This window comes from Anolis sagrei, chromosome 7 (assembly GCF_037176765.1).
Source record: "Anolis sagrei isolate rAnoSag1 chromosome 7, rAnoSag1.mat, whole genome shotgun sequence".
Classification (NCBI taxonomy): Eukaryota; Metazoa; Chordata; class Lepidosauria; order Squamata; family Dactyloidae; genus Anolis; species Anolis sagrei.
This window is the reverse complement of record NC_090027.1, coordinates 21,704,059-21,717,927: the sequence shown is the minus strand read 5'-3', so window position 1 is coordinate 21,717,927 and position 13,869 is coordinate 21,704,059. Positions and strand designations below refer to the sequence as shown.

General features: G+C 49.7%; 1 protein-coding gene across 1 annotated transcript in view; it reads right to left on the bottom strand.

The window, feature by feature from the left end:
• Positions 1 to 2,916: 2,916 nt before the first annotated feature.
• Positions 2,917 to 13,869, bottom strand: part of DMTN (dematin actin binding protein) — a 45,416-nt gene continuing 34,463 nt past the window's right edge. Inside the window, exons 10-16 of the mRNA XM_067470728.1 lie at positions 13,365 to 13,474; positions 11,566 to 11,677; positions 11,394 to 11,446; positions 10,472 to 10,537; positions 10,080 to 10,139; positions 9,892 to 9,972; positions 2,917 to 8,398 (exon numbers count right to left, since the gene is read on the bottom strand). Of these exons, the coding sequence (XP_067326829.1) occupies positions 8,285 to 8,398; positions 9,892 to 9,972; positions 10,080 to 10,139; positions 10,472 to 10,537; positions 11,394 to 11,446; positions 11,566 to 11,677; positions 13,365 to 13,474 (596 nt within the window). The 3' untranslated portion in view covers positions 2,917 to 8,284. The remainder of the gene's footprint in view (positions 8,399 to 9,891; positions 9,973 to 10,079; positions 10,140 to 10,471; positions 10,538 to 11,393; positions 11,447 to 11,565; positions 11,678 to 13,364; positions 13,475 to 13,869) is intronic.

Here is a 13,869-nt window from a genome sequence, read left to right as displayed (position 1 = left end):
ATTCATAACAGGAGCAAAATTACAGTTATGGAGTCACAACAAAAATAATGTTATGGTTGGGGTTCCTATGAGGCGGGTGAGATGGTAGTCCTTTGTGATATTATACATTTTTCTCAGGAGGAGGCGGTCGTTTACAGTATCATAAGCCGCTGACAGGTCTACGAAGACAGCTCAACAAAAAAGCTCCTGTTTTGTAGCAGGTTTCCTATGAACTCATAGAAGATCTGCTGCCTTTCAAAACCATCTTCTATGTGTTCATAGGAAACCTGCTACAAAACAGGAGCTTTTTTGTTGAGTTCCAGGGCCACAGAAGCAGATGGCGGAAACAGAAGAACGGCCTGCCTCAGGGGAGCGTGCTTGCTCCATCCATGTTCAACATCTACACAAATGACCAGCCACTGCCAGAAGGGACAGAGAGCTTCATCTATGCTGATGATTGTGCCATCACCGCTCAAGCAGGGAGTTTTGAGATGGTAGAACAGAAGCTCTCCGAAGCCCTTACCACCTATTACAGGGAAAGCCAGCTAATCCCTAATCCATCTAAAACACAGACATGTGCCTTTCACCTTAAGAACAGACAAGCATCCCGAGCTCTGAGGATGACCTGGGAAGGAATCCCACTGGAGCATTGCAACACACCCAAATACCTGGAAGTCACTCTGGACTGTGCTCTTATCTACAAGAAGCACTGCCTGAATATCAAGCAAAAAGTGGGTGCTAGAAACAATATCATATGAAAGCTGACTGGCACAACCTGGGGATCACAACCAGACACAATGAAGACATCTGCCCTTACGCTATGCTACTCTGCTGCTGAGTATGCATGCCCAGTGTGGAACACATCTCGCCACGCTAAAACAGTGGATGCGGCTCTTAATGAGACATGTCGCATTATCACGGTGTGTCTGCGCCGTACACCACTGGAGAAATTACACTGTCTAGTTGGTATTGCACCACCTGACATCCGAGGGAAGTAGCAGCCAATAGTGAAAGGTCCAAGGCAATGACATCTCCAGCTCATCCCTTGTTTGGGTATCAGCCAGCACGCCAATTACTTAAATCAAGAAATAGTTTTCTAAGATCTATAAAGACACTCGCTGGAACACCCCAGCAAGCGAGAGTCCAAAAGTGGCAGGCTCAAACCCAGAACTTCAATCAATGGCTGATACCAAATGAGAGACTCCCTCCTGGGCACACAGAAAACTGGGCGACTTGGAAGACGCTGAACAGACTGTGCTCTGGCACCACGAGATGCAGAGCCAACCTTAAGGAATGGGGCTACAAAGTGGAATCCCCGACATACGAGTGCGGAGAAGAGCAAACCACAGACCACCTGCTGCAATGCAACCTGAGCCCTGCCACATGCACAATGGAGGACCTTCTTGCAGCAACACCAGAGGCACTCCCAAGTGGTCAGATACTGGTCAAAGGACATTTAATCAACTACCAAGTTTGCAAACTTTGTGTTTTGTCTGTTTGTTTTGTTAAAAATGTAATACAAATGTCTGGTTGCTCCTGACACGATAAATAAACCACAACAAGAGAAACTGTGTTAAGGGATTGTGGCATTAGGAAGGTTGAGAAACATTGATGTAGGTCTTTATGTAAATCTTAGGAGGATTTTAGTGTTCTGCTTCAGCATGGCGGAGTAGCGTTGGGCTTCTGTGATGCTAGAAACATCTGGAAAGGATTTGGCTGCTGGAAAGACGGCAAGTGTTCAAATGCAGAGAGAGAAAAAGCAAGACTTTTTGAATAAAGCCACTTCACATTTAATCCAAAAGGGAAAAAGAAGAGGAGGAGAGTTGTTTTCACACCAATCCTGGCATCAGCCAAAGTGGGGGTGAGGGGGTGGGTGGGAGTGGGAGATGCCCCTTGTTGAATCAGGAGAAGTCCATATTTATATATGTATAGATATGCTCACAAGAAGTAGCCGTGAAAAAGCGAGCAGAGCTGCGAGTGACTTCTAATAAATTACATTCTTTACATTTGCACAAAGGAGTCCGGGGACAGCAAGGCAGGAGCTGCACAGAAAAGAGAGAAGGAAAAGGGACGCAACTGGCCTCCAGGCTCCCTTCTCAGGAACCGGCCATTCGTGGGAGCGGTTCCTTCAGGGTTCTAGGCAAGAGGGACACTAAGCTCCTTTCCTGAGCAGAGAGAGCGCAATGGGAAGTGCCGTCGAAAGCTTTCATGACTGGAATCACTAGGTTGCTGTGAGTTTTCTGAGCTATCTGGCCATGTTCCAGAAGCATTCTCTCCTGATGTTTCACCCACATTTATGGCAAGCATCCTCAGAGGTTGTGAGGTCTGTTGGAAACTAGGCAAGTGAGGTTTATATATCTGTGGAATGATGCCCAGGGTGGGAGAAAAAGCTCTTGCCTATTGGAGGCAACTGTGAATGTTGCACTTAATCAACTTGATTAGCATTGAAAAGCCTCGCGGTTCAAAGCCTGGCTGCTTCCTTCCTAGGGGGAATCCTTTGTTGAGAGGTGTTAGCTGGCTCTGATTTTTTTCTTGTCTGGAATTTGCTTGTTTTTGAGTGTTCCTCTTTCTTTCTTTTCTTTTTAAAATTTGATTTTTATTGGTATAGTATATAGTTACATGGAAAGTTGGAGAATATCGTGAAGAAGATAGAAAAGGGCATAAGATCCCTTACTTTCTCTAAAGATACTAAAGATTCCTCCACCCGAGGAAGACTGTCGAAATCCTCTACATGGATATCCTCTTACAAGGGACTGGAAGCTCCACTTAATAGTATCTTTAGAGAAAGTAAGGGATCTTATGCCCTTAAGAGAAGTCTGCTTTACAGCAAGAAAGACTCTACTTTTGTGACTGATGTAAAATCACTGTATAAATAACAATTTTTTGTTCCTTGTATATACGTTTCATATTGTATCATATAAGCTGCAAAAAAAAAAATACCTTTGTGATTTATGTACTACGACTTGTAGTGGATTTGTGTTTGTTGCGATTCTGGGAATCCATTGTCTTTTGTGTACACGTATTAATAAACACCAGAACCAAGACAATAAACGAAAAGCAACACTCTGAAAACAGGGGTATTCCAGACAAGAATCAATCAGGGTCAGCTAACACCTCCCAACAAAGGATTCCCCCAGGCAGGAAGCAGCCAGGCCTTGAAGCTGCAAGGCTTTGCAATACTAATCAAGGTGATTAACAACATTTACACCTGCCTCCAACAGACAACAGGTTTTTCTCCCATCCTGAACATCATAGCACTGGGATTGTGGCGCAGCTGGCTGAGTGTCAGCTGCATTAAGATCACTCTGACCAAAAGGTCATGAGTTCGAAGCCAGCCCGGGTTGGAGTGGGTTTCCAGCCAATTGTGTGTAGCCTGTTGTCGACCTTTGCAACCCGAAAGACAGTTGCATCTGTCAAGTAGGAAAATTAGATACCACCTTAAAGTGTGGGGAGGCTAAACTAATTGATTTAGGAGGCCATAAAGAAGACTCCAGCAAAGCATTCCAGTGGGGAAGCATGCGGGGAATGCGGAAGTGCTTCATCAGCATCGCAGATGGACGATGAAAGCGACAGCTCCCCTGGGAACCCATTGTCTTTTGTGTACTGGTATTAAAAAATACCAGAACCAAGATAATAAACGAAAAGCAACACTCTGAAAACGGGTATTCCAGACAAGAATCAATCAGGGTCAGCTAACACCTCCCAACAAAGGACTCCCCCAGGCAGGAAGCAGCCAGGCCTTTGCAATACTAATCAAGGTGATTAGTATTGCACGGCTTTGCAATACTAATCAAGGTGATTAACAACATTCACACCTGCCTCCAACAGACAACAGGTTTTTCTCCCACCCTGAACATCATTCCACAGATATATAAATCTAGTTTCCAACAGACTGCACAATCTCTGAGGATGCCTGCCATAGATGTGGGTGAAATATCAGGAGAGAATGCTTCTTGAACATGGCCAGACAGCCCGGAAAACTCACAGCAACCAAGCAATGGGAAGGTTCCCAACCCCTTCCTGGCCATAGGGCTGCCTCTGACTGGGACCCCTCCCACCACAGGGATGAATGGCATGCCTTTTCAGCCGGCCAAAGATAGAGCGTCAGTAGAGGGAGATGCAAGGCGGGAAAGCCCTCCTCATCCTTCCAGAGAAGGGGAGCAGAGGGAGTGGCAGGTTTGGCAGGTCTGGGCTCCTAAGGGGCACCGGGCACCTTCCTCTGCTTAGCAGAAGGTGTTCCCCAAAACAAGGGCTGATCCTGCCATCCCTATGGGCCCACTGCAGCAGCTCTGGTGGCTTTGCAAGGGTGAATGCAAAGGCAGGGGTTTGGAAAGCCTCAAGTCTTACTCCTTCCCCTAGAATCTGTTTGGCTCTGCACCCATTTTGTGGGACTCGGAAGCAAAGGCCGGTCCCTGCAAAGACCCTGGCAGCAGAAAAAGTCACCCACCCTTTTGGGGGTTCAATCTTGGGGTCATGATAGGAGCCGGGGCTGGCTTCCCGCCATTGAGGTGCCCCATCATAGAATCCTAGAGTTGGAAGAGACCAGGTGGGCCATCCAGTCCAACCCCATTCTGCCAAGAAGCAGGAAAATTGCATTCAAAGCCCCCCCGACAGATGGCCATCCAGCCTCTGTTTCAAAGCCTCCACCACACTCTGGGGCAGAGAGAAAGTTCCACTGCTGAACAGTTCTCTCTCACAGTCAGGAAGTTCTTCCTCATGTTGAGGTAGAATCTCCTTTCCTGTTGTTTGGAGCCATGGCTCCATTGCGTCCTAGTCTCCAGGGCAGCAGAAAACAAGCCTGCTCCCTCCTCCCTATGACTTCCCCTCACCTCTTGACACATGGCCATAAACATGTCTCCTCTCAGCGTTCTTTTCTGCAAGCTAAACATGCCCAGCTCTTGAAGCCGCTCCTCATAGGGCTTGTTCCCCAGACACCTGCAACACTGGCTGTTCTTGTAAGGCCTTGTGTGAGAGCGGGCTTCTTTCTGGAGGGATCCCCTACTTTCTCCATGTACGAGGGGCCAACCAGCTTCAGTGGCCCCCTCTTCCAAGGATGTCTTTCCTCCCTGTGCAGAGAAGCAGCATGGCTCCCAACTGCAATGGCTGACAGAATCAGGCACACCCTCTCCCCCAAAGGTCTCTGTGGCCCCCAGACCTCCTTCCTTGAGCAAGAAGCACAAAGGCAGAGAGGCAACTAAGGAAGAGCATCACTTTTAGAGCAGCCCACGCAGCTCTCCGATGCAGCTCCCCACCTGTCCCTGGACTACAACTCCCACAGCACAGTCACTGGGGAAGAATGATGGGAGCAGCAGTCGAAAGGAGCATGTGGATGACCCACATTAACCTGCTACTCACATCAACCTTGCTCTATTATTATCTGACTCTAGAACAGTTCATGGGCAAACTTCGGCCCTCCTTTCAGGTGTTTTGGACTTCCACAATCCCTACTAGCCTACCACAGTCATGGGCACGTGGTGGGCCAGAGCAGGGTGGGCAGGCCAGGAAGGAGGGGGTTCTCCCCAAGCCTCCTCCTTGCCCTTTCCTCCCCTTCCTCTTCTCTTTCGGAGGCAGGAAGTGAAAAAAGATAGGAAACGTTTGGATCCCAAAAGGGTTGGCCTTGGTCAGGATGAGATGTTGGATGGGAGAGGAAAAAGTTTATCCATGAGACCCCGTCTTGCCTACTCCTGATATAGAATCCTAGAGCTGGAAGAGACCCCCAAGGGCCATCCAGTCCAACCCCGCCGTGCAAGGAGGCACAATCAAAGCACTCCCAATAGACAGCCTCTGTGGAAAAGCCTCCAGAGAAGGAGACTCTACCACACTCTCCAGGAAGTTCTTCCTAATCTTTTCAGCTGAGTCTCTTTCCCTGCCATTTGAACCCATTGCTCCCTTGTGCCCTGTCTCTAGAGCAGCAGAAAATCACTCTGCCCCTCCTCAATGGGACACCCTTTGAAATATTAAAACATGTTTCTTATGTTCCCTCTTGACCTTCTCCCAGGTAAACATCCCCCAGGAGGAAGGAAAAAGGGAAGGAAGGGAGGAATAGAAGGAAGGAAGAAAAAGACAAAAGGGAAGGAAGGGAGGGAGGAGAAAGAGACTGGAAGAGGGAAAGAAGGAAGGACAAAAGGGTAAATATCCCCCAGGAGGAAGGAAAAAGAGAAGGAAGAGAAGGAAGGGAGGGAGGAATAGAAGGAAGGAAAGACAAAAGGGAGGGAAGGGAGGGAGGGAGGAGAAAGAGAGTGGAAGAGGGAAAGAAGGAAGGACAAAAGGGTAAACATCCCCCAGGAGGAAGGAAAAAGAGAAGGAAGAGAAGGAAGGGAGGGAGGAATAGAAGGAAGGAAAGACAAAAGGGAGGGAAGGGAGGGAGGGAGGAGAAAGAGAGTGGAAGAGGGAAAGAAGGAAGGACAAAAGGGTAAACATCCCCCAGGAGGAAGGAAAAAGAGAAGGAAGAGAAGGAAGGGAGGGAGGAATAGAAGGAAGGAAAGACAAAAGGGAGGGAAGGAAGGAAGGAAGGAAGGGAGGGAGGGAGGGAGGGAGGGAGGGAGGAGAAAGAGAGTGGAAGAGGGAAAGAAGGAAGGACAAAAGGGTAAACATCCCCCAGGAGGAAGGAAAAAGAAGGAAGAGAAGGAAGGGAGGGAGGAATAGAAGGAAGGAAAGACAAAAGGGAGGGAAGGGAGGGAGGGAGGGAGGAGAAAGAGAGTGGAAGAGGGAAAGAAGGAAGGACAATAGGGTAAACATCCCCCAGGAGGAAGGAATAAGAGAAGAGAGAGAAGGAAGGAAGGAATAGAAGGAAGGAAAAACAAAATGGAAGGAAGGAAGTAAGGGAGGGAGGGAGGGAGGGAGAAGAAAGAGAGTGGAAGAGGGAAAGAAGGAAGGACAAAATGGTAAACATCCCCCAGGAGGAAGGAAAAAGAGAAGGAAGAGAAGGGAGGGAGGAATAGAAGGAAGGAAAGACAAAAGGGAAGGAAGGAAGGAGAAAGAGAATGGAAGAGGGAAAGAAGGAAGGACAAAAGAGTGGAAGGAAAGGAGGGAGGGAGGGAAGAAAGAAAGAAAATTGGAAGGATATGATGGTGAGAGAGATGAGGGCTTGAGAAAAGAACCCAGCAGCCTCATCCGGCCCCCGGGCCTGGGTTTGCCCATACCTGGCCAACCGACTGTTAGGAATTGTGAGAGTTGGAAGTCCAAAACACCTGGAGGAAAGGCTGAAGTTTGCCCATGCCTGCTCTAGAAGCAAACCAGAGCCAGGCTCCTCCTTGGAGAGGCTCCCAAGGAGTTCCATGTCAGGGCTGGAGAAAAGTCATGGCCACAGAGTTGGCATCACTGGTCTCAACAGACCTGGGCAGTGTACCTCAAAATAAGGGCAGGGAGGCCATTCAGAGGGGTCATACCAGTCTGGGTTGAGACCTAAAATCCTGGTCCCATTCTGCCATTGGGCCTAAGGAAAGCAGGCAGGATGTGGGGTGTGGGGCGAGGAGTAGAAGCAAAGAACTGGGGGGCTGAGGTGGCTGGGAGGGAGGAGGCCGTGGGTCTGGGACAGAGGTATGTGGCAAGGCAGGTGAAAAAAGCAAGGAGGCAGGTGGGGGTCCAGGGAAATAGGTGGCTTTGGAATAGAGGTTTGTGGGGCTGGTGGGGTAGGTAAGGTGGCCCCTGTGTGCTATTCTAAGGCATCTAGGAAAAGAGGGAGGGAAGGGAGAATGCTGAGGGCAGGGGAACATGGCTCCGGGCCCCCTTCTTCCAACGCATGGACCCTTAGCCCTCCCTCTGGCAATGGCAGTTGGGTTCTTCCTGGCAACAAATGTTGGGATGGTGGCTGTGGTGCTTCATCGTGGGAGAGGCCAGGGCTCCCTTAGCAAAGGTAGTGGGGCAAAACAGTGGGAAAGGCTGCCAGATTTGGGGAAAGCCTTATTCCCCTCCAACTCACATCAGCTGGCAGTTGTTTAGAGAGTCCAAGAGCAGGGTAGGTGAGGGTGAGTTGTGTAGACCATTGGGCAGCATTGCTCCTGGAGCCTGCTTCCTGCCCCAGTGGACCCAGGGATATCTGGGAAGTGGAGGGAGGAGGAGGCAGGTGCCACAGCAAGGGGCCCACCTCCACCCTCTTTGCCACGTCCCCCACAGTCCCGTCCCCGAAGCCAGCAGACACAGTAGGGAGAGCTGGAGGGAGCTTGCGTTGCCACCTGCTCCTTCTCCCTCGGGGCCCTCACGCCCCGCTCCTTGGGTCCGGCTCAAGGGCAGCCCCCAAACGCCGGCGGCGCAAGACGGTCGACACACTCCACGCAGGTCTGCAGGCCGGGCGCCGTGGCCGGGGTCAGAAGAGGAAGGCCTTCTTCTTCATCTCGTTCCGCCTCCACAAGGCCAGCTTCCCAAATTCATCTGGGGGCATCTCAAAGACGCGCAGGAAATCCTGGGGAGACAGGTGCCGCTGCGAGGAAGGAGGACATTGGAGTGCCAGTTGTCAGAAATATTAAAAATTAACTAGGTATTTTTAATTACAAAATTGTGAGTCAAGCACTGAAAGGGTTAAATGGATGTAATGACTCAGCAGAAGCTGCAGTTCAATATAAGCTGGTGTGCCTGTAGGTTAATAGACATCAGTCTGAGATAAACCTCAGTGGGAGAAAGGCCTTAGTCTGTGAGAAGGCCTCACAGTGTGAAGTATGCCTTAGTCTGTGAGAGAAGACCTCACAGTGTGAGGTAGGCCTTAGTCTGTGAGAGAAGGCCTCACAGTGTGAGGTATGCCTTGGTCTGTGAGAGAAAGCCTCACAGTGTGAGGTATGCTTTAGTCTGTGAGAGAAGGCCTCACAGTGTGAGGTATGCCTTAGTCTGTGAGAGAAGGCCTCACAGTGTGAGGTAGGCATTAGTCTGTGAGAGAAGGCCTCAGTGTGAGGTAGGCATTAGTCTGTGAAAGAAGGCCTCACAGTGTGAGGTAGGCATTAGTCTGTGAGAGAAGGCCTCACAGTGTGAGATAGGCCTTAGTCTGTGAGAGAAGGCCTCACAGTGTAAGGTAGGCATTAGTCTGTGAGAGAAGGCCTCACAGTGTAAGGTATGCCTTAGTCTGTGAGAGAAGGCCTCATAGTGTGAGATATGCCTTAGTTTGTGAGAGAAGGCCTCACAGTGTGAGGTATGCCTTAGTCTGTGAGAGAAAGCCTCACAGTGTGAGGTAGGCATGTCTGTGAGAGAAGGCCTCACAGTGTGAGGTAGGCATTAGTCTGTGAGAGAAGGCCTCACAGTGTAAGGTATGCCTTAGTCTGTGAGAGAAGGCCTCACAGTGTGAGGTAGGCCTTAGTCTGTGAGAGAAGGCCTCACAGTGTGAGGTAGGCATTAGTCTGTGAGAGAAGGCCTCACCGTGTAAGGTATGCCTTAGTCTGTGAGAGAAGGCCTCACTGTGTGAGGAAGGCATTAGTCTGTGAGAGAAGTTTCTGTGAGAGTTAGACCTTAATCTGTGAGAAGGCCTCACAGTGTGAGGTAGGCATTAGTCTGTGAGAGAATGACTCACAGTGTGAGGTATGCCTTAGTCTGTGAGAGAAGGCCTCACAGTGTGAAGTAGGCATTAGTCTGTGAGAGACATCTCTGTGTGAGGCCGGCCTCACAGTGTGAGGTAGGCCTTAGTCTATGAGAAGGCCAAGTGTGAGAAGGCCTGGTGTGAGAAGCTTTGGTGAGAGAAGCCCCAGGTTGAAGGCCTTGTGTGTAAAAAGCTCCTGTGTGAAGCTCCTGTGTAAATTCAGTGTGAGAGGAAGCTCTGTGAGAGCGAAGCTAGAAGCTGTTTATCTGGGTAAGAAAGATGCCCAGAGTGAAAGCAAAGAAGGAAGTATAAAGAACTTTATTTGTGCTATGGAAACCTTGTTCTTTTGTGTCCTTTTGTGCCCAAACTGGGTCTTTGGGCACAGAAGGACACAACCTCCTAGAGATCCGTACCTCTAGCCGCGTCCTGTCCACTCCGGGGGGCAGTTTCACCCTCCCTCGGTTTGTCACCATCAGCATCTCGTACGGATAGATCTTGGGGGGCAAAACAAGCAACAAGGTTAGGTTGCAAAGGACTCCCTGTTTCCTGCTGTCATTGCATGCATTCTCCACTCTTCTACAAAACACTAAGTGGCCCTCACCTTTTGTTCCAGCATGCTAGGGAGGGAGTTGCCTCTGTCCATACGTCCTCTTTGGCCATTCTGAAGATGGAGAGAGTAAATGTCCTTCCAATGGTCAGTCCTATGTCAAAGGCCCCTTGCCCCCCCCCCCCCCATTCCTTTCCTCCCTGCCCCATCCTCATGCCCTCTCAGCTGTTCAATGGATCTCAATGCCCCTGGGGTCCACTCTTGAGGCCAGAAAGGGGACTGAGGAAGACCTCTCACAACACCCATCAACCCTCCTGCGCTCACCTGCAAACCTGTAAGACACAAAGAGAGAAAGGTAACAGGAGATAACATTGCTGGGCAAGGAAGGGGCAGAGGCTGGCCCTACAGTAGCAGCCCCAAAGTCTGAGAGGGGCCCTGAGCCCCACATCTGATCTCTCCTCACCTGGGCTACTCTTCTCACTCCCGGCAGGGCTGAACTCTGTGGACTGGAGCTGCGAGAAGAAGGGACAGAGGAACGTCACAAAGGCCATGGAGGTCTTTCCCTCCAAAGGGACCCTCTCAGTGGCCAGGGGCTCCCATCTTATAGGAGAGGTCAAGCCACTCCTTGGTTTTCCTCCAGATTTTGCAAGGAACCAGTGCAGGATGTAGGACCAATGAGGCCCTGGGCTTGTTTAGTGATGAGACCCCTTCTCAGTCTGGAATACAACTCAGGCTGGATCCCCTTGATGGGGAAGACACCAGCTGGCATTCAGAGACCCTTATACAGGATGCATCTTCCAAGAAATGGGTGCCAAACACAGTCTCCTACCTTCTTGGCAGCTCCACCAATGCTGACTCTCTCCACACTGTCCTTGCTAGGCCCCTCGGTATCAGAGGGGCAGGACGAACAAATGAATGCCTCAGTGCTGACCTCGCCCCCCCCCGCCCCCACCATCGGGGCCATCTTTCACACCGGCTCCGGCCTTGAGGTGCTCCTGGCGCCATCAGCGCACTCACGCACCCTCGCGCACTTGGCATTGGGGGCCGTTTTTGCATGGACTCCAGCCTCGAGGTGCTCCTGGCACCGTCGGCGCACTCACCCACCCTCGGGCACTTGGTATTGGGGGCCGTTTTTTGCACGAGCTCCAGCCTCGAGGTGCTCCTGGCACCGTCGGCGCACTCACCCACCCTCACGCACCTGGCATCACGCTTCCAAGTGCAAAAAGATAAGGATGCCCCTTTGAGAAATGGGGAGCTTTGAAAGCCTTGGGAACGCCGTCAAAGAGGGTGTCCTCCCAAACAGGAAAAATGGGGAACCCCCCACCACCACCCAGAATGTGCCAAGGACACCCGCATGCGACGTCTTACCCGGGTCAAGGGGCTTCTCCCATAGGTAGGAAGGGACGAGGATTTGGAGCTGGCTGGAAGCAAACAAGACCCGTCATTGAGGGAGGAGAAGGGGGTCCCAAGGAGGGGAGAATGGCCAGTAAGACAGGCCAGACCTGACTGTCCGCTTCCCACTGACCCTTCCTTTGCTTACAGGAGTGGAGAGGCGTCCGGTCGGGGAGGGAGCGGGTTTTCCTCCGGATAGGCAGCGACCGCTCCCTCTCCATCTCCTCCTTCAGGATGAGCTTCCCCAGGTTGGAGGCCACCTGCAGGGAAGAGGCCAATGCAAGTGTTGTAGTTCAGCCCATGATTGTGCCTGCCCCTAATGTCAATGAGGAAGCGGATCATGGAATTTCTGGGATTGCTGATCCTGCAAGCCAGCATGAGATTTTAAGTCCTGACATTGAGCGCTCTGTGTCTCCTGCCATTAGTGAAAGCAAAGGCCACATTCCAGAGAGGGGCCCAGGGAAGTCTTTCTCTAGGGAAGCTAGTTCAGAAGATGAAATGCCAAGTGGAAAGGCTAATGAGTTGAGAGATAGGAGGCTTAGTTTTTGCAAACTCCGAGCTGCTTCACAGACTCGGCGAAGGTCACAGCGCTTATTAGAGAAAAAGCTGTTATCAGATAGTCAAGGAAGACAGAATTCTTTCATGGTTTTATTAGAGAGACCAGAGGGATTTTCCAGCAGCCTGGTAAACGTTGGGGATTTATTATATATTTATATATTTACTAGCCAACCCCTGCCACGTGTTAACGTGGCCTAGTCTGTGTATATGTATTTTGTGTGTGTATGTCTGTGTTTGTGTATATATATATTTTTTTGTGCAAGCGTTGTAAGCGTTGAGTCGCCTGAGGGCTGAGAAAAGCGGTATATAAATAAAGTAAATAAATAAATAATAAATAATGTAATTTGTGTGTGTGTAGGGGTGTGTGTGTGGCTTTTTAAGTCTCTTCTGCTGTGTTTTTCAATGTTTTTATGAGTGATGGTGACTCGTTGGCCTGATAGGTGTATGTTGTCCAAATTTGGTGTCAATTCGTCCAGTGGTTTTTGAGTTATGTTAGTCCCACAAACTGACACTACATTTTTATTTATATATATTTATTTATTATACTTATATCCTGCCCTTCTGACCCCGAAAGGGGATTCCAGGCTGCTTATGGCAGAGGCAAAAGTCAATGCTTTAAACAATTCAACAATTAAATAAAATTTAGTTAAAAATCTAAACGATGTTAAAAGTAATTAAATCATTACCAATACTACTAACACTCAGTTCTTGTGGGTTTTTTCGGGCTATATGGCCATGTTCTAGAGGCATTTCTCCTGACGTTTCGCCTGCATCTATGGCAAGCATCCTCAGAGGTGAGGACCTCACCTCTGAGGATGCTTGCCATAGATGCAGGCGAAACGTCAGGAGAGAATGTCTCTAGAACATGGCCATATAGCCCGAAAAAACCCACAAGAACTGAGTGATTCCAGCCATGAAAGCCTTCAACAATACTACTAACAGCTATAAAATCACGTTATCCAAAATCATGTTATCCACAATGGAGGATACATCTTCTAGTTCCATGTTCCCATTTGCTCTTGTTCCATGCTTCCAAGTTTAAAAGATTGCTCCTGTATCTTATGTATTGGATTTATGCGACTTTGTGTATCTTGGTTCCTTTGTATTCCTGATTTTGGATGCTACTCTTGTACCTTGAATCTTGTGGACTATTTCACATTTTTGGACTTGGACATTTTTATTATTTTTGCTGAACTGCTTTTTATATATCTTTGATAAACTGCTTTGCTAATTTAACTTGGACTGGGGTGTTGTGGTTAAGTACAGAGGTGATTGCTGTCCTGAGATACAACGGCAAGGCACAGCAAGGCAGACGCCAGGACACCCCCCTCCATTGCAGGGGCAGATGGGAGCTGCAGTCCGTGGCCATCCTCTGGCATCTTCTCCTACCTTACTCAGCTCCTCCTCCTGCACCTCCCGCAGGCCCTTCGCCTCCTCCTCTTCCTCCCCTTCGCCGCCTCCTCCTCTCCGGGAGGCCTTCCGTTGCCTCCATTCGGTTTCTGCGGACACAAAGCAGGAGGGGTCTTAGGCAGGGAGGGGGCTGGCAAGGGACCTTCCCCCAAAGTGCCGAGAGGAGGGTACTTCCACCCTCCTCAAGTCATAGAATCACAGAATCCTCGAGCTAGAAGAGACCCCAAAGCCTATCCAGTCCAGACCCTCTTTTGCCTTCACGCAGGAAAAGCACAATCCAAGCCCTCTCAACAGATAGCCATCCAGTCTCTGTTTAACATCATCATCATCATCATCATGATGTTAGAAGGGATCCTAAAGAGGGCCATCCAGTCCAGCCCACTTCTGCCAGGAAGGAAAAGCACAATCCAAGCCCTCCTGACAGATGGCCAACCAGCCTCTGCTTAACAACAAAAACAACACTGTATTATAATAGTGACATATC